This window comes from Anopheles coluzzii, chromosome 2 (genome assembly GCF_943734685.1).
Source record: "Anopheles coluzzii chromosome 2, AcolN3, whole genome shotgun sequence".
Lineage (NCBI taxonomy): Eukaryota > Metazoa > Arthropoda > Insecta > Diptera > Culicidae > Anopheles > Anopheles coluzzii.
Window position 1 is genome coordinate 45263580 of NC_064670.1, and position 20280 is coordinate 45283859.

Genomic DNA, 20280 nt, shown 5'->3' on the forward strand with positions numbered 1-20280 from the left:
AGTAAGTTAGGACTACCAATGGATAATAACCGGCAGATGTGTGTACGACGCCAACCGGAAACGGGGCCGAACTGCTTGATTCTTTTTTGATTTTGTGAACCGCCACGGGGTTCGGTATCTTTGTCAGGAAGGGCGCGCATAGCGCGAGACACTTTCTTTGATACACAGCCGGAAGAGCACACTAAGGAAAGACTAAAAGAGACTAAAAGTAAGCAATTTTACCCCATACCGGATAGTATATCGAGAACTATTTCAATCGATAGAGTTTAAAACAACCACTAGAACTATGAGACCGAAGTGTGTTTCTATGTATGTGTGTGTGTAGGGCAAAGTAGTAGAATGGAACTGTGCATAATGCGGTTCTGTTGCGCGTAGAGGAAGGCGAATGGCAATGCATTGATGGAAGATTGTGTTTCTGCAGTGCAACCGGCAAATGTGTATGTTCCTTTTGGGCGCCGCTACGCGCGTTGATCTACAAGCAATCGATGAGTTGACTGTAGAAGAAGCAGCAGGATTGTAGATTACCAACAGCGAAAAAGATGTTGCGCGGATGCTGCAGGCAATACAGTGCGCAACCGGGAAGGGCGTTGAGTGAGACATTAATAAAGTAAGCCAGCCATCATGCAATTACCGCACAAAACGCTTTACCGAAGGGCGGGAAGGAGGATACAGATAATGCAATAACGAAGATAACGGACGAAATAATGGGTATTGAAGCACACCACCGATTGAGACACACATCATTTTACAATGGTTCCCCAAATACATCGTTTAACTTCATCTCCTAAAAGAATGAAATGCTCCAGTATATTCTCATTGCGCCGAAGCGCCTACGATTGGCATTACATCTCTTGTTCACATCGAGTTTGATACAAAACTGCGTTCAGTACGGCTTTCTTTTTTTATGGAAAGTTTAATTTTTGCACTGCAAAACGAAAATCCAATTCACTGTACAATCGGAATTGGAATTGAAACGATGTGAAAAGGTGTAATGAAAAGCATCCACTTGCGTTCCTGGTGGCGTTTCTCAAACAACATCCGAATATCCAAATATATTTCCCAACGCCACGCAACATTTTTTTTCGGATTTTCAAACATTAAACAAAACACAAAGTGGCCATCTTCCTCCATTTAACTATATGATGTTGGGTTTTATTTCCTTCTCGCGATTGTTTCCATATCTTAGAAGACGCCTAAATATATATATTTGCAGGACGTGTGATGGTGTTGTACATACATCTATTTATATTTGCGAAAACTGTTTCCATCCCCTCACTCTGTCTCTCTCTCTTTGCCCTAAGTGTAACCGAAGCGATTTTGATAATATATTATGTTTAGCTATTTTTCCACTTTTTTAGCTTTCCAACCAAAATGGAAGAAACTAAAACAGCTTAAAAGAACCTTTAAACCTAGTGTATAACAACTAAAAGCAAACAACTCAACAATAACGCAATTACACTACCCAAACAATCAAACAAACAATAAAATGAATCGAGGCAAGAAGGATTTGTAGTATAGCTTTCACCTTTTCTAAACGATATATTTACAACGAATGGGTTTGGAAAGCAATGTAAAAAGGCTTGATCAAATATAGCTACAAAACGCACGAAGGCCTATTCCAACGAGGAGCGAGCGAGAAAACCCGCACAGTGGAAAATAATATCGAATAAAATATCCAATATGCGAACCCAGCTGGCAATATACGCGATTATACGCCGGATTATTGCGCTTTAGCAAGCATCAGCATGTTTCTCTGTTCTCCTTCTTAATCTGGTTGCGTGCGTGCCGAAGCTTAGGTGTGTTGCACGGTTAGCTTTAATAATACAACTGTTGGGGTAAAGGTGTGTTTTCCTTTTTTCCCTCCTCATTCCTTCGCTTCCTACCAAACTGTGAGCCGGGATTAACCTTTGGTGTTTTTTTTTGGTAATTAATTGCCTTTCCTCGATTTCCTGCCTGTCACTAAGCGAGAAAGCGTACTAAAGGAGCCTGCTCGGGAGTGCTCGGGAGAAGCCAATTTTAAAGTCCGATTATCAAAATATAAACAACAATCACTACTACTGTTGCTGATTTGCTAAACTGCTTTGTGTGCGATCTAACCGCGTTTCCGCCTATATCTCTTCGGTGAGCTCTTTCCATTCGCGACTGCGCGAACCCTTTTCTTAAGTACATAGATGCTTCTCCACCGGCAGCTTACCATCCCAATGTACCAATGTTGAATACTACAGCTGCTAGTAGCTCTAGCGAAAAAGTATAGCATATTTGAAAAAATAATAACAATCGGGTAGCTTGTTGTAAAAGCCGCACTAGAAATTCCGCTACAAACTACTGTTTCACACTCACAAATTGTACGAAGCATTTTGCTGGCGTTGGGTTTGGTTGCTGAGTTTTGTAGTGTTCTTGTTGTTCTCTTCTTCTTCTTCTCTTCTTTTTCTCTTTTTGCAAAAGCGTGATCAATATTGATAATGGTTAGAGGTCCTTTCTCCGCGTTTGAATGTAAACAGTATTGCTACTCTCCGCTAGATGGCGACAGCGTCCATGTCGTCCTGCGGGGAAAGAGCAAACAACGGCAGGCGACAATGAACCGCGTGGCGGTGTGGTGTCGTTTGTTAGAAAGCAGAGGGAGGAAATTATATATTTTTTAAATCTCCAAGACCCTTCCACTTTTCCTCCACCCACAATAAAGAACGAACATTGACACAACACACTGAATTACGAAGGAGAATTTGCATGCTAAATAGACGCACACCCGGGAGAGGCTCTCCAGCCAGGGAGTAAGCCGTTCCGGGAGAGATTTTTTTGTTTGTAAATCACTATTGTGAGATTGATTAAGGTTTTTTGTTTTTGGTTCGCGATGTGCCGAAATAGTCGAAACAGTGCTAGCGGTGTTGTCCAAGCAACATCCCCGAAAGGTGGAAGAACGTAGATGTTGAACACATCCGTTGCACCTCTTGTTGTTTTTTTTAGCATGGGTTTTATAGGCGTACGGGAAGCGAATACCTTGTCCTTCTCATTACACTTTTTCTACGTGCTGGCACGTGCCCGGGCTTGCCGCGCGAGGCTGTTAACTTCGATCCGTGGCGACCTGTGGTCGCGGTTCGGTGGCGGTTTCGCTGACGATCAGCGAGACGGAACCATGCCGCGACTGGGAGCGTGGTTTAAGCGACTTGAGCTGTGTCGTACCGTTGTACTGTACGGCCACGTCACCGCAGCTGCTCAGCGGATGGTTCTCGAACGACGGTACCAAGGGTCGACTTTCGGCCACCATCGGTGTGGTGGACGGTGCGTGCAGCTGCGGGCTGATCGGTGTCGCTATGCCACTGTCGTCATTGTTGCTTCCCAATCCCTTCAGGCTGGTAGAAGAGGGTAAACTCATGCCGCTCGCTACACTTCCGGCACTGCCGTGCTCGGGGCTGGTGTTACACTCGTCCAGCTTGTGCAGCCACAGGCTGGCCCGCTGTTGGCGGATCTGGGTAAACGAGTTCTGAAAGTAGGGTTGCTTTTTCTTCGTCGGCGTTCCGGGTCCGTCCGGTTCGGTTGCCTCTTCCAGCACGTTCAGTGCCAGCCCCAGGTTGCTGTTGAACGAAATCGACTTGCCGATCTTGCGATCGACAAAGATCGGCGAGCGTTTCTTTTGCTGCTGCTGCTGGTGTTGCTGCAGCTGAAGGTCTTGGACCTGCTGCACGATGCGGCACACGTCGCTCGGTAGCACCGCATCCGTCGACTGCTCGATGTACCGCACCAGCGTGTGGACGGTGTTTTCCAGCGTCTGGACCTGCGTCTGGAGGGACTGGATCTGGTCCTGCTGTACCAGGCGCGTTTTCTCGAGCTGCAGCAGGTTGGACTGTGCGTACTGGAGTTGGGTGTCGAGCTGCTGGTGCTCCTCCTTCAACCGGTTGTAGCTTTCCTGGTAGTGGTTCTGGCACGTTATCTCCTCCTGCATCACATTATATTCGACCTGGGATACGATCAGCTGACGCGAGAAATCTGACCGGAACACATTCCGAAAAACCTTCTCCATCACGTCGGCATCGATTTTCGGGATGACGGTCTTCAGGTAGCTCATGATGTCCTCGAAGTTGTCGCGCTGCAGCAGCTCCTCCTTGTGCACCTCCAGCAGCGCGATCGCGCACCGGAAGAATACGTCGAACGAGTCGAGAAAGATTAGATCGAACACGCGCACGACAAAGCCGAGCGGAAAGTGTGAGCTAAACACGGTCAGTATCCACGGCGCCGCGTACAGCGTGGGCGAAATGTCGTGCTGATTGAACCACTGGAACAGCTCCGGTATGTGGTCCTTCAGCAGGCGCTCCAGCTGGTAGAGCTGCAGCTGGAATTGCCTCATGTCCGGTAGATATTTGGCACGCAGCTGCCGCCGGAACATGAGATGCTTGAGCAGTTCAAATGCATCGGCTTCTTCGAGCTGAGGGTTGTGTGCAGGAAAGAAAGAAGTGGATTAGAGGGGAGTGACGAGATCGCTCGAAAGCTCAACATGAACGGGCAACTCACGTGCAGCAACAGGACGGCACAGATGAAGCCTAGCCCTTGACAGTAGCCCAGCTCCGGATCGAGAATGGAGTACGCCTTCAGCAGATTAAACAGCGAAAGTTGTCCCACGCCCAGTGCATCCTTGTAGTACTTATGATCCGGGAATGTGCGTCCTGCAAGAAGAAGGCAAGAATACATTACAGACGTGGTCCTTCATACCAGCAACACCAACGCCAAGACACCAACCTAAATCGATGAAGATTGCGTGCTGGTGCTCGGTCAGACTCTTCAGCAACACGTGGTACGGTGTGTTAAAGTTCGGGAAGTTGGTCGTATCGATCGGGTCCGGATGGTGGAGCCCGTGCTGCTCCGCCAGATACATCCAGATTTCGCCCCGCCGAGACCGCGGCACGCCGTTCCGCATCGCCTGATACAGCACGGCCTGGTTGGTGGGTGTCGCCGTCCCCGCAGCAGTGCCACTGTCCAGCAGTGTATCCCACTGCTCGGCCGACCGCTTGTCGCACACCGCAATCTCGTCGTACTCCAGCTTTACGCGCCGCATCTCGTTCGATTTAATTTCGTTCTGGCGTGCCTGCAGATGGGCGTTTTCCTTTTCCATGCGGCTCAGTATGATGGTTTGCTTGATGCCCACACGCCAAAGCTCGCGCAGCTCTTCCCGGGTACGCTTCTTGGCCGGGGCACCACCGACGGCGCGCAACGGCGACATGTACTCGTCCGAGCCGTTGCGCATGTTCTTCGATGGTGTTACCACGCGGTGTAGCATGGCCTGTCGCCAGGACCCGGCATGGCCCTGATCTCGAGGGCTGTTGCCCACCTTGATGAAGCTGAGATGGAGAAGTAGAAATTAGTTAATATTGATTCGACCCTTCGCGTCCCTTCAAAAAACACTCTACACTTACATATCCATCATGGGTGACTTGAGCGGTGGAGCGGTTCCATTGCCCAGGTCTGAGTTTTTGCGTCCCATTCCCGGGCTAGATCCGATCGTCGATGATCGGGCACGCGTAACTGGTTCAAAACTGCCCTCCTTCAGCTCACCGGCCGAGTTGGAGTCCTTCAGACTACCTGCCACATAGTCGTCCCGGCTCGTGCGCCGCTTCAGCAGATGATCGAACGAGCTGGTGAGCGATCGCTTTGCCTTCATGAAGATGCCGCTGCCGCCCAGATATTGGTTCAAAAACTCCGTCCGATGCTCGACCGTATCGTGCACGTGGCGCTGCTGCTTCGACTCGCAGTGGGCCCGCAGCAGCATCATCAGGAATTGGTTCTGCTCCCCCAGGCTGCTGCCGGCGGCCTCTTCCGCACCGTGATACTTCTCGTTCAACGACCGCTGCTCGTCCTCCGTGAGCGTTGTCTCGATGCGCTTGAATATCGTGCTCTGCGTCTTCTTGTCACTCAGCCCCTCGGTGTCGGTGCACAGCTTGTGGTACCAGAGCATTGGACAGTGCTCGCAGGAAAATATCTGCGCCGCGGGCTTGTGCTTTTGCGACTGCTCCGAGCAGGCGGTGAAGGCCAGCGAAATCGCCGTCACGATATCGTCCGCCACCTGTTCCGATTGGCACTTGAACACGTACCCGATGTAGCCGTCGTTGTTCACGTCGCGACAGATGATCCCGAAGTGGTCGGCATTCTTCTGCCCATGCACGCAGCTGGCCACGTCGCGGAACGCTTTGTGCAGCAGCACCTGCTTGCGATCGGGGCTGATCAGGCGCAGATCGGACTGTCCGATGAGGAACACCATCGTACGGTTCTGCTCGACCACCGGTATGGATCCGATCGAGGCGGATCGATCGCGACGCATCGGTGCACTGGTTGGAGAGTGGGTGGGATAATTGAGGAAGGTTATTACAATGGGCTAGAGAGAGTGTTCGTTCTATGGCCAGATTGAAACTAAATTAACATGCTAATGTTTGAAAATGGTGTACGAGATGAGACGGAAAGTCTTGTTGTTGCTTACACAGTTAAACAAAAAAAAAGAAGATCGAAATTGCGAAAAAGCGTTAAGAACTCATTCACTACACAACGAGTCTATCCACTAAGCACACTAAGGAATAGCTAAAGACACACAACAACTAAACAGAACAACCAGCAAATGGGAAATGTATGTATCAGTGAAATGATTTAGCAACGCATGAAACAGTTTAGTTTTGTGACGAACATCGTTAACAAATCGAGGTAAATCATAAGAAGACAATGTACGTTCTTCTAACAGAACTGGTAATCGGCAGCACTAGAAGCAGATTTTTACAGCATCCCTTTGCTGGTGGTGGAACCGTTCGACCCTCTCCCGCGAGGGTCACATGCAACGAAAGCACCGAAGCGACTGAAACTAATCGAACTCAAACAGCTAATATCCATACTAAACGGATGCAACCAAAGGTTACCGCACTTACTCCTCGTCTTGCGGTGATGCTGACTTGCTTTCTTTATTACTGGCCACGACACGTTCTGTATTTGGTGGTGCTACTGTTGCTGTCGTGGCTGACTGTGGCTGTTGCTGCTGTTGCTGCTGCTGCTGCTGTTGGTGCTGTTCGTTGGTAGTGCTCTCACCGATTTTAGCTTGCTCTTCCGCTGGCTTAACAATGCCGGACGTATTGCTTTCCCCCACGGTACCATTCTCGCTGGAGATGAACGTAAATTGGATGATGGGTGGGTTAGGTAAGGTGTTGGATGTTGTAATGAATCGTGTACGGGTGCAATTTGATTAATGCAGTTGTGTGTGTGTGTGTGTGTATGATCGCTACAGTGGAAGGGGTAAACCACGAGCATACACTAGTATCACGCTCCGTGTATCATCACACACACGCCTATCTAGCGAGTGGCCATGATCTGGCTGACCTCTCTCGTTAACTTCTACGATCCCGCGCAAACAAAACCGGCTCCACTCGCGATCACAACACGTGGGAAGATACTTAATTCGCTCGATTCGCTGGCGGTGCGGTACTTACATCTTCTTCGTCGGTATATCGAAATGGCTGACCCGACGGCCCTGGAAGACTTCGGGCGGATCGTCCGGTGCCGCCGGTGGCGTTGACTCTGTGCCCTTATTCTCGGCCTCATTGCTGCGCTGCGTCGTTGCGGCTTCCGCCGTACTGCTGCTTACCGATTCTGCATTAATCGGTACATTTTGCTAGACAAAAAAAGAAGAGAGAAAGAGAGAGAGAGAGAATCGGAAAGGTTAGGTTTTATTAAAAAAAAAACGATGACACAACTGGAAGGTGCTAAATGCGACATGGTGCCTACCTTTCGCGATGCTTCCTGCTGCTGTCGCAGCTTTTCCGCATCGTACGCCTTGAACTTTGGCAGCGCCTCGTCGATGAACGTGTACGGGACGCGCTTGTGCGACACCTTGATCTTGCCGACGTACAGCACCTCGAAGAACTGCGAGTTGTTGGCGGATATGTCCGGCAGGGAGGCGAGGCTGCACGAGATGCCGCCGCTGCCGGTCGGTCCGTTCACACCGCCGGACGAGTGGTTCAATCCGCCGGAGTAGCTTTTCGACGTGGCCAGCCGGTTCGGGGCGCCGTTCTGGTACTGCTGCGGGTATGATTGATAGTGCTGGTGCTGTTGCTGTTGGTGCTGCTGCAGATGATACGCTAGCGTGGGGCTACTGTCGTGCTGGGCGTAGCGCATCTGTTCCGACAGCTTCAGGTTCGAGGCGGGCGTCGAATGGATACCCTGGTTGCGGAGCGCCTTCTGCAGATCGTTTGCGTTCGCGCTGGACGACACAATGCTCTGGGGTATGCTGCCAACGGAGCCACCGCCAACCGTGGCCGGATCGCGCATCTGCTGCATCAGCTCGGCCATCTAGAATGGTAGAGAGGTAAAGAAGAAGAGGTAGAGGGTAAGCTGAGAATGCACGAATATGATTTGATCGTGTGAGTGTCAAAGTGTGTCGAAGATTGATGCACTCTACATAAAACACAAAATGGCACGGAAACACACCAGAAAATTAAGAGAACGAACTAAACCGTGATCGCTGCTCTCTGCGATCGTTACTGCACTCGCGCAAACTGCATCTAACGGTTGACTGCGAAACACAGAGGTTTGTCGTTTAATTAACGCGCCCTCTATACGTTTGCGTGTCCTCTCGTCGCTACGTGTGCCTCTTCTCCATAACGCCCCCCCCCCTTCGAGGGGCAACGATCATTTCAAAGCATTTGTTCAACACATGTGCCCCTATTTGAGAGTGTGTGTATGTGTGTGTGTGGGCACGCGAGAAAGAAAGAGAGATAGTTTGCACTTTGTATGATGCACCGCAATGTAACTTACGCGAGTGTGGCATGACTTTTGTTCGGAGGCGTCCAAGCATACGAGAATAGAATTCCAGCAAACCCGTACCCGTACACGTGCAGTGGACTCCAAATACTGCCAGAGCTCGCTACAACATCTCCGCTGTCCACGATCGTAAATCAAACATTTCAAATCAACTGACTTCAGTAATTCGGAGGAAGAACTTGCGCTGTGTTTATTTGATACAACACAGCACCTATCGAAAGGCTTATGGTGAAGGGCGTCCGATTGTTAACCTGCACCCGAATCAAACAAATCAACGACGACGATCGATTTGGTAATGTGGCGCTGACGTTGTGTTTATTTTTGGGACCTAGTACGGAAGCGCAACATTGCGACGCACAAGTGAGTCGCCGTAGCAAACTGTACATTAGCAATATTTGCTCTCTAATAGCATCCGAAGGGTGAAGGTGGAACTAAGCGAAGCAACTAACACGTACGCTCATACAGAAGCATAGTGAGATGAGCGGTGGGGGAAGAACAACAAAATAAAACCGGTCAACAACGAACCTTTGACTAAAGGGTGGACAGTAGAGGAAGAGTTCTTCAAGGTCGATGTTGTTGATATTGTTTTCATCAGAAGATCTGTTTATTAGATGGACCATCGTGTTGATGTTGCTACGGGAGTGTTTAGTAGGGCATCGTTTAAAGAATGAATTAATTTTTAAATACATTATTTTTTGGATAATGTTTTGACTATTCCAAAATTAATCTTCAATACGAGAGAATTAAATCAGCTTGAAACAGAACAAAATGTAGGTCACTATCTCTCCACAGCATCAATGAAGTAATTCAGAGATTATAGAATCAAATTCTAGTCAGCGCCTTCTGATGAATCGATCCAATTAATGGCCAAGAACTTTTTTTCATTGCTACAAACCTGTCGCCTTCAAACGATAGCCCAGTCGTGACTCAATTTTTGTTGTTCAATATGTATATGTAGGCGTTTTTCATCAAATGATTATATTGAAATTGGATTGAAAATATACTCTATTTGATATTTGATACTTTACAAGTACAGACATTCAAATTTGAGGTATAATTAGTTTCGCTTTTCGGCATTCAAGAGGAATTTAGAACACAAAAATAGTACATTTCTGTATTATTGCTAAAGGCTTCTGAAGTTATGATTCGATACAATAAATCATTAAAAAAGAGTTTAAAAGAATATCTTCACATTGATCGTGTTGTTGGGTAGAACCGACCTATCCGCTAGCGACCTATCCATAATCTGTTCATAATCGGGTCGCTTGAAGCAGTGACAGTTATATCAGTTCGTAATTCAATCACCAGTCAGATAAAAATGAACAAGAAAGAACTGGGTCAGGCTTACTAATTTTAGTCTGATGGTTATTCTAATGCAGCACTTTGCAAATGTTTCCAGTTTCTATTAATGATACTGATTTATATAAAAAAAACGAAGGGGCTCAGAAATTTCCCCCCTTCCTCAGAAATGAATTATTTCTTCTAAATAGTCATTGAATTGAAGAGCTGAAGAGTGAACAAAATAGTAGTGCAATTGCCATGCCAAATAAATAAAATTGAAGAAAAATTGACCGTCTTCTTAAAAGAACTTCTTCATTTTCAGTTTAGAGCTAACAAGTTTAGAGTTAAGCGTAAAAGAAAGGATTATGGAATTTAACAACTCTCTATAATGAGTGTTAGGGGCATCCTATTCTTTTCAGGCCTTGTTTTGTCCCACACGTTTTGGCTATAATTTGAAACATATCTCCGTTTGCCATTAAAACGTGACGAATGATTGAGTCAATCTATTTTTTTTTAAATTTCTACAAAGAACTCACGTTCTGCTACTTCAACAGGGGCTCGCTACTTATGCGTGGCACCAGCATAGATTCCATCTTGCAATACAGCGTGCAATCGTGCTTTAAAGTAAAGACATAAACCCACGTACAAAACCTACCAGAAGATGGTAATATACGAGACATGAAACAATTTCCTGTCTTGCTACTGGAAAGTCTTTGCCATTTTCTTTTCCCCTTTCTGTATCTCACGACTGTCGGGATAATATTTTCACAGCTCGGAAACGAAGACGACAGCAATCGACAAACAAGGGGATGCTCGGATGTTCCCAATGGTACCGATAAACGTTCGTACTTTAATAGCTGGAAAGGTGACAGACGTGGCTCCAATTGTGATTGTGTATTGTGTACAACGTAAAGAAAACACTACACTTGCTGTTGGTGTTAAAGAGATGAAAATTGTATTTCTCGACACACTAGACGCTTTCTGTACGTTGCAAAAGAGGTTTAACCTTTGTTATGGAGGGGAGCATGCTAGAAGTAGGTGATTTAATTAGCGCAAATTAAATTTCAATTGCTCCATCTCATAGTCGTTACAACAATGAATTGATCTGTGTTATTTGAGATCTTTATGGCAATTTTGGCAGTAAACATAGAATTTAACATAAAACTAAGACTTAAAGCCCTTGAGCTACCGGGGAACGATTCAGATGAGATTCAAACCCATCATACCGTGCAGTAGCAAAATCATCGACCATTAGGCCATCTAGCCAGTCCTTAATTATAAGTTTAGTACAAAGTCTTGGGATAAACCAAAAGGCAAACAATGAGAAAAGGTATCAGATGGAACCGTTCACTACTTAACGAACCACATTCAGCAAAGGACTGAACATTACGGAACCCTTTATCAGGCAAAACAAACATCTGTTCAAAACCACTTGTTAAAGTTTCATTTCCATTTTCCGGAAAACTTTTGCACAAGAACTATGCATATGCGAAAATATAAAAAAAATACGGCCCCATCTGCATTGCTTTCATCTCAAACAAATCAAACACCAGCATCCACCAGCATCCAGTTCGAAATGGTTTCACCTGCACGTGGATGAGCTGAAATTAAATTCCGGTTTGCGTTGATATCGTTCATTCGATTTAGCATCTCCGGTGTGCTGTGCTATGGCTGGAATGGTTATTTGTGTGTCTGGTGCGGGTTCACACGTGCGGTGATTGCTTGCTGGTTGGCAGCAGTGGAACACTCTGGCTCGAAACGGATCCCAGCCCTACCATCTGGATGGCCGGAAGGTCCCTTCACGTTCTATATACACAGACACTCACACACATACACACACATATACACCCTTTCTGGCTGCGTTGCTCCAACCATTCCGAGCGAATCAATCATGCAAGAGTCCACCATTACCGGAGGAACACGGCAAACAGGTTCATTTATAGGAGGGTAGAACCGAAGAGATGAACGAAAAATTGTGCCATTTATTTTTAGTCCCTGCTGCCCTCCAATTTCTGGAAGCTTTCATCACGGCACAAATGGTCGGCCATCGGTTGGACTGCAGGGGACACCGGGTTCACCCGGAAGTGATACCTACGGCTGAGTGCGCCTGTCAGTGGCTCGTGTATGAAGGCAAGTTATGGCTGTTTCCGATAGGCTTTCAGCATTGCCAGCTGATTCATACGTTCGTTGATACTTTTTTTTGGGGCGGGAATTTCGAAGCAAAAGCTCATAAATATACCTACTTTCTCTACGGTAAAGGTTAAATTGCGAACTAAATCTATCCCAAAGTGAACCAGAGGTAGCTCCTTTAGGCCAACCTGTATAGTCAATATTTAATATTACAGAGATTACTTCTTGTAAAGTGCCTCCGGTAACTGTGTGTATGTGGGCACATATGTTTTGCCATCGGAAAGGATCAAAGTGCCAGTTTTTCGTCTAACCCACGCTTTCCCACGCCTGAGCCTAGCACTGACCTCAATTACAGCCACCCGGGAGCTAATGGTTATATTATGATGAGTGGTAAAATTACACATGACTGGCAAAGCAAGGCAGGAAAATCGGTCGCCCGTCGGTGGTTTGTGGAATGTAGTGGTGGAGCTAGATTCACTTTTAATAGTGCCGTGTACAGGTTATTAGGAAAGGGTCAAATTAGTTGCCAGCTTAGGTCATGTTTGGACTGCCAGATCAGGATTGGTGCAGAATTTGTGCAGTAAATGAGAAAAATTGACGACAAAATTGAATGGCTGTTCGTCGCAAGTCATTTAAAAACTACTTGGAGCAAGTTTTGCTAAATAAAGAAAGTGTTGGGAATTTATTTACTGGCTCAAATTACTGACTCGAGGAATCAGATTTGAAAAGAAACTTAAATATTAAATTTTCATTAACATACCGAATGCGAAATCCCTTATTGCAAATATCTTATTTTACTTCACTGATCAGGAACATGAAATCTCTCAAGGATTTTCCTTTGTAGTCGACCCTCTTGGTGAATTTACAAGCACATCTTAACCTTGTCGGTAAGTTCAATATCGATCGAGATGAGAAGAATGCTATAAAAAAAACAGCAACGATGACAGGAGCACATTTTGAACTTTTCCCACATTTTTCCCCCCACACTCATCCGTTTGAGACTGAAGCATTTGTTAAACAAAGTTTAGCAAATACGATTGCTTTTGATCAGGTAATCAACCAGTCAATTTAAATTATTTGTTATTCTGATATAATTTTTATACACTATTTAACATCTTTATTTTCAATAAAAAAGATGGTTAATTTATGTAAATTAAGAACAATGGTTATGAGCGTGCAAGCTGTATAAAAAAAATTACTCATTATCGCCAAATGGCAGTAGGGAAGGGCGTGGTAGTGCATAACGCAATGCTAATATTACCATAGAACATGTTCTATCCAATAAGCACCCATTCCACCACTCTGGAGCCACTCTGTTGCGCTTATTATAGTGCACCTCGTCCAGTGCTCCCATGTAGCAATGCTGATCGATCCATTTCAGCCAGATAGCCTGCTTCTTCTGCGACCATAAACGACACTAGCAGATGTAAACATTATCTGAGCTGCGCCGCTGAACGTCGCTTTACGTAGCGCCTGCAGTAGTGTACGGGATGTTTGTTCATCCATTTCATACCTTCCGCTTCCATTATCGGCAGGGCTATATTCCGTCCGAATGGGGCCGAATAGCACCGCTTTCGTGCAGAGGCTATTAAATTGAGATTTGCGATCCGGCAAATCGAAATAGCGATCTCAATATGCTCCTCCATTCTTAACCGCCTTTCGCTCCGTCTTTCAGACCACTGTTCGTATTGTATGTGTGTGTGTGTATTTAAGTGCGGGCATGAAACACTCATAGATGGTCGAAGATGTTTGAGTACTTCCGAGACGAAGGTGAGATCATTATTTTTAGATCGGAAACACTTCGTACACCTTGCCGTACCGCCAATAATGTAGTAGTGAAAGAACCAACAAAAAAACACGCAATAAAGGCGCTGACCACTCTGTACGAAACGGACGGAAACCATCTCGTTGGTGACAGGTTTAGTGGAGTTCGTTTTTTTCTCTCTCTCTTTTCTCGCTTTATTGCGGTCGAACAATCAATAAAATTGTTCTTATCGCTCTTTGGGAAAGTACTTTTGCGAGTAAATTAAAAGTGGTAAGAAAATAAAGATGGAAGAGGGAAGAACTTTGCGAAAAAAGAGATGAAAATGTTCTTTTTTTTGGCAATAAATGTCTCTTGCGAGGATTATGAACACTTATTTGTTGAAATGAAAACACATTGTAGCGTAGATTTTGTTTCTTGCACAAACAAACAGAAGAAAGAATAATAACTTGTGATACGGATTAAGTGGGACTGTTGTGATTTGTATATGCAAGAGTCTTTGTATCGATAACTAAGTTGAACTATTGATTACTGTGAATAAGATCTTATAATTAAATTCAATAGGGCACTTAGAGTATTATCGAACATTTTATTTGAGGAATGGTTCAGGCATGTCTAGCGAAAGCTCATCAATAGAGATTGCTTGAGGCTGGGTTCGAGAAGAGCTTGATTAATCGATATCATCATACACTAGACAGATAAGGAAAGCAAACGTTTCGATATGTAGATGACTTATTTTGCTTATTTATGGTCATGTCTTTACTATACACTGTATTACATGCCGCACGTTTGTGATACTATTATGAAAATTTACTAACACTACACTTAAATTATTATTATTTCAAATTTCACACACATTTTCTGCTTAACGCTGCTTTGTTGCGTAAACTCTTCGTCCGACTGCAAGATTGAACTACAAGATAAAATTGTTATCGGCATTGGGGAGTTAGTTTCGCATGCTGGCAGGTGCACTCAAATCCAGTGAAATTAATTAATTTAATTTAATTATTGAAAATTATTGTACTAACAGATAAATATTATAAACAAGTATCAAAATCAAAGGAAATACTTAAGCATTTTCTGCACTAAGTAAACTTATTGCCATTGTATTCTTGGAATTAAAAGGTTTTCAAATTACAGTAGAACATTAAAATAATTAAAGTGTTTGGGTATTAGTCGCTGTATACACAGGGTGTATTATTCACGACTACACTTGCTGCACTGTATAGTGTAGTGTGTTGGTGCGAACCGTTTCAATCGTGCCGTGCCGGGAACCGTTTGCTTGCCGTGTGCCTATGCTATTTCGATGTGGAGACAACTAGGCACCATTCGACCATTTGTCGTACGCGATAATCCCTAACAACCGTACCGTTTGCGTTCGTTCGTATACGGTGACCCAACACACAGACACATAGACACACACATAGACACTCACACACACACATGTATACCTGCTGCTGGTTTGTGTAATGCAAATGAAATGCTTTGTGCTGTCAGTGAAACGCTCCGGCTGTAGTTCCCTGCCGTCCTCACATTGCATTGCAGACAGAAGCCTCGGATTAAGCAAATTTCCAGCTCGCCGCTTTCGCACTCCCGTCACTTAGTTGGGTGCAAAATTTCCGTTCCACTCGTCGTGAGTTCATAATTGCTTTGGCAAAGCAAAAATGAGCTCAGTCAAGTGTGAGACACAACTAACGGCACACGGCAAAACAGGGACCCGGTCTAGGCGCATTATCGGGAAAAAAGGGAAATTATCATTGCCAAAAAAAGACATTAAAACAATAGAATAGCCCAAATCCATTTGCAACACTGTTTGCTTATAAAACGGTAGTGCCGCTGGGTGGGATGAGCTGTTAAATAGTTTTGTTTGCTGTGTTTCACCTCCAGCAGTAGACAGGTTTGACTGACAAGCTCTTAATGAAGACGACGGCTTCTTTGTCTCTAGCCTTACAAAAAGGATGCGAATGTTGTACCGTTTGAAGGAACTAGCCGGCTTGGATGGGGTAAATGAAGAGAGGCAGCAAGGTATTAAGCAACACTCTGATGCTCATTTTGTTCCGAAGAAGTGAATTGACGATCGTTTAAATAAAGCTTGTTGCTAGGTTGGATCGAAAACGTTCTACTTGAGGTTGGTGAAACATACACACACACACACATTTGGAAATGAGGCACAAATAAGTTGTAGCAAACAACCCTACGGGCTTGGATTTAGATTACGGTTGTTTGTTTTATATGATGCTATCTTTTTGCAATATTTCCTATTTCCATCATTTTTCCAGTATAACTAAAATTAAGCATATTTAAGCAATGAATTCGCTTAATAATGGGCATTCTTTCTCTGCCAGTTCACTGCGTCTAAAATAGTTTCATCGCTTTACTTCTCCCAGGCATAACTACCCCACCCATTAGCCCTCCTCCGCTCAGGTGCGTTCTTCTCGCTTCGATTGTGGTATTAATATTTCGCTCATCCGAAAAAGGATGCCAACAATGCCGGAGCAAATATTCGTCTCCCCTCCTCAGCTGCTTACGTGCCGCGATAGCAATAAACAACTTCATGTGTGGTGAAAAGATAAATTGGTTACGATAAGGATAGGCTCCGGTGTAGGACGGTACTGGCCTAAAATCAGCCCAAAGTAAGCAAAAAGGCACCACCAGACGATGTGAGTGCGGGATCATTTTGTTGTTTTTTTGTTTGCTTTATTTAGTGGTTCAATGAACATCGCTAAACAGCAGCACAGGGATAGGCATCATCTTTTATCATATGGATAAGGCACGATTATGGCTCGAAGGGATGAGCGCGGAAAAAAGACTATCCCTATGGTATATAAGATACCCACGGTCTGCGGGACCGGGTTTCACACGCCCGCAGCCCCGCCGACGGTGGTTCCAAAGCGGCTGGTCATGAATAAATTACACGGTTTTTGCGAGAAATTTTAGCTGCCACCTTTTCCGACACCTCATCGGACGTCGGATATCCCGGGCCGAATGCTTTTTCTTGGTGGAAAGGAGAAACGATTTCTATAATAGCGAAATGAGCAAGAAGGGAAACAGAACGATACAGTAAACTAAAAAAAAACAAGGGAAAAGATTCAACGGAGGATGGAAACAACCCTAAAGGCACATGGCACATGTCTGGGTGTGTGCGAACACATTTCACTCTCAAGCGTGCGCGCGCGCTTCAAGGCAGCGGCCCAAAACCGGGCAGATGAGCTTTATTGCCCCCAAAATGGCAGTCAGGTGGTCGCAGCGGCAGGTACCGCAGTGTTATTACGCTCATCGATTGTGGCCCCGATACAGTTTGTTCGATTGGTGACCTTTATGCGTTTGGATGCGGTGTTTAGGCTAAGGGTCGTGGATGGAGATGGGTGTTTTTTTCATCGAATGGAGGCGCCCAGCTCGAGGGCAATGGAGGCGCCCAGTGGCGATACGTGCGGGGGTCTGTATGACTACTTACATTCTTCTTCATCCGGTAGGACGAAGCGTCACTCCAGGAGGTGACCATGACGTTGTCCTTGTACAGTGGAAGGGTAAACATGATGTAGCGGTTCTGCTTTCCCACAACACACCCACTCTTTCTCGGCAGCTTCCCACTGTTGAATTCAACAGCTGCTCTTCGGTGGAAAGGACAAACTGACGCCAAGTTGGCTCACACACACACACACACACACGGCCACAAACAGACACAAATACACCTTTGGAGGTGAATTTCACTCTTTGCGGCACTGCGAGCGCGCGCCCCGGAACTCAATCAGCACCAATTGCTTCCAATTAAGAGCAACACTCTCTATCGGACTGGCGCTTGCTTACAGCTTCTTCTTCGACTGCTGCTGCTGCCTCCACAGTGGTGGGTGCCAAATTTATTGATTTGTTTACCCCGTGCACAATCGTTTGTTGGGGCGCGATGGGTTTGTCGCTTTTCTATATTGCACTTGATTTGTTAGGGCTTCCTCACCAAGGGGGGGTCCGTTGCGCACGGACGGTTGGCGCTCAGTTCGTAGATTGAACAAAGGCGCAGCGCGACTGATCGATGATAAGGTGCCGCTGGCGCTGGGAAGGTACGTGGGAGGTATAAAATGGGTAGTCACATGAGAGCGAAAGAGAGAGAGAGAGAGAAAGAGAGAAAGAGAGACAGATAGGGAGCGAGTGAGTGGATGATACTTCTAAAAACAATGTACACGAGGCCGGGCGAAGCGAAGGCTCGCAAGAAAAGGAGCAGACAAATTAGCTATCGCTTCGCAAGACACACATCGGTGCCGGTGATGGATGTGGCCGGCTGCTAGAATAAACAGATTTTCGTGTGGCATGTAGCAAGCAAAGAGCATATGAATTGTCCATCACGCATCATAAAGCATACGAGGCGAGCGTTTGCCTCGAGGCAGTGGCCTTAGGAACGTTCGTGAAAAAAAACGGTTCTCCAAACAACTATTGCCTTCACCAACTACACACACACTACTAAAGCGAAAGCACTTGAAAGGCTTCGTATAAAGTTTTGTTTTTCACATTGGCTATATCACAACGTTACAGCGTGTAATTGGGCGTGATTTTTCGCAAACATCGTACGGGCGAAGCGACTGACCCTGCCAGCCCCCCCGACAGTCGGACGCCGTTGGCCTGATTTCAGTGACTTTGTTTTAAAAATAATTCTCGATGTTGGTGTGCAAGGAAAAGGGAGCGACACGAAAAATAAGACACCCATACACAGCAGCACGATCGCGAACGATCAACCAGCTGAGCCGGGACGGTTTGTTACGATGCAGACGAGTGTAGGGGGTTTACATTGTTTGGGTGTCCCCGCGTGGGCAGCGAGTGCAAATGGTGTCCCTCTCGTGTGATGGAAAATTCCGGCAAACATCTCAGGGGAAGTGACGATGCAGTTGTAGTGATCAGATAGTTTCTCGAGCTTTTCACGAGTTTAACGACTTGCTGGGGTCTCACTAGAGTCTTTCTCTCTTTCTCTCTACGTGGGAAATGTTATTGCTCGAGCAAACAAGTTCTTTATACACATCCCAAATCGTAAAACGCAAACACGACAAGCAAGGCACAACGAGTGGTTCGCAACCGGAAGGAAGCGAAGCGACCGATTCATTTCGTAACAGGTGACACCAAGAGCATGCTCAAGGACAATGCGGCACCAAAGCAAAACCGTTGCACTCCGAACTCGCACTTAGGGTGATTAGCCATATCGTAGCGTTAAAGCGTACACATTGCACACACTTGAGAAACGAAACGACTCACACACACACACACACACTCTCTTCATTGACTCACTTTGATCAGCACACTTGCCGGCAGCACATTTTTTGGCGACGGAAAACTTCTCGCCTCTCAATATTATGACTAACTTATTTTCCACCGCGGGCGGGTTTGTAGACCCGACCGGAAGACGCGTGCGTTTGGTAGGAGTGTATACCAACCGCCCCGGCACAGTAATCGAACACTCTCGAAACCGTTCTACTGCGTTCGCGTTCTGCGTTCCGCACGTTGTCGTGGTGAGTTATTTTTTCGCTCTTCTTTCTCCTGTACGGGTTCGGGCTTTTATTTTTCTTTTGGGACCGTTAGTCCCCGGCACACGAACACGTAGCCGCAGTTATGACGCGTTTGGGTCGGTAGGAAAAATTCGACTGCCGCGAGCCGCTTACCGGAAGCCTGGGCGACCGCACGCGAAAGCGCAACGATCTTCAACGATGCCGATTACCGATCGTCGTGACCGTTTCGGCTGACTGTCTAGTGTAGTAGTTGTACGGGTTTTTGGCAGTGTGTTGGTGACGTGTGGCAAAATAGCATATTCAGAGAGCAACACCACCACCACACGATGCACATGGCGCAACAACAAAACCGCCCAAACCGTCAGCACCATCATCATCATGCGCCTACTGCGTGTATCGCAAACATCGCGTCGAAGAAGTGGCCAACGACGACGACGACGACGGTGGCGACGACGATCGATGATATAAATTTAGAACCATCAGCGTGCGGTTGTTGGTGGTGCTATTTCTTGTTCCTGCTTGCTTGTTTTCTTTCGGCGATGTTTTCTTTTGTTCCGCGAGCGCGAGCAAAACTTCTCACCGTGTGCGAGAAGTCGTTTGGAGAGATATTCGCGCTTCACAGAATGATGGAGTTTCATATGGTCTCCAAAGTCCAAACACAACCAAACGTATCCATTACTTTCATGCCGTAATGTATAAAATGAGGTCAGTTGTGACGATTACCGTACAATCATTAAAATGCCTGTTGCATGTTATGGTTCAGTTCCGCCTTTTGTTGCTAATATTGTGACGATTTCGAGGTAGAAATTGTAGCATCCATACGAAAAAACGCCAAAC

The 20280-nt window shown here is 46.0% G+C and overlaps 2 protein-coding genes across 10 annotated transcripts in view; one reads left to right on the plus strand and one right to left on the minus strand.

Moving 5' to 3' along the window:
* The window catches only part of LOC120949101 (uncharacterized), a 252172-nt gene that overhangs the window by 115432 nt on the left and 116460 nt on the right, over positions 1–20280 (plus strand). The gene's annotated exons all lie outside the window — the stretch shown is intronic.
* Positions 1127–20280, minus strand: part of LOC120951704 (TBC1 domain family member 1) — a 28376-nt gene continuing 9222 nt past the window's right edge. For 4 of the 9 annotated variants that reach the window (XM_049607770.1, XM_040370556.2, XM_049607763.1 and 1 more), the window contains 7 exons: positions 7750–8313; positions 7455–7636; positions 6900–7127; positions 5406–6314; positions 4732–5330; positions 4507–4658; positions 1127–4420 (listed from right to left, as the gene is read on the minus strand). In XM_049607770.1, coding sequence (XP_049463727.1) covers positions 3062–4420; positions 4507–4658; positions 4732–5330; positions 5406–6314; positions 6900–7127; positions 7455–7636; positions 7750–8313 — 3993 coding nt within the window. In that variant the 3' untranslated portion in view covers positions 1127–3061. Of the gene's footprint in view, positions 4421–4506; positions 4659–4731; positions 5331–5405; positions 6315–6899; positions 7128–7454; positions 7637–7749; positions 8314–8451; positions 8548–8778; positions 8908–17411; positions 18005–19225; positions 19635–20280 lie in introns of those variants that run through there. The other 5 variants (XM_049607766.1, XM_049607767.1, XM_049607769.1 and 2 more) reach the window with 5 other exon arrangements.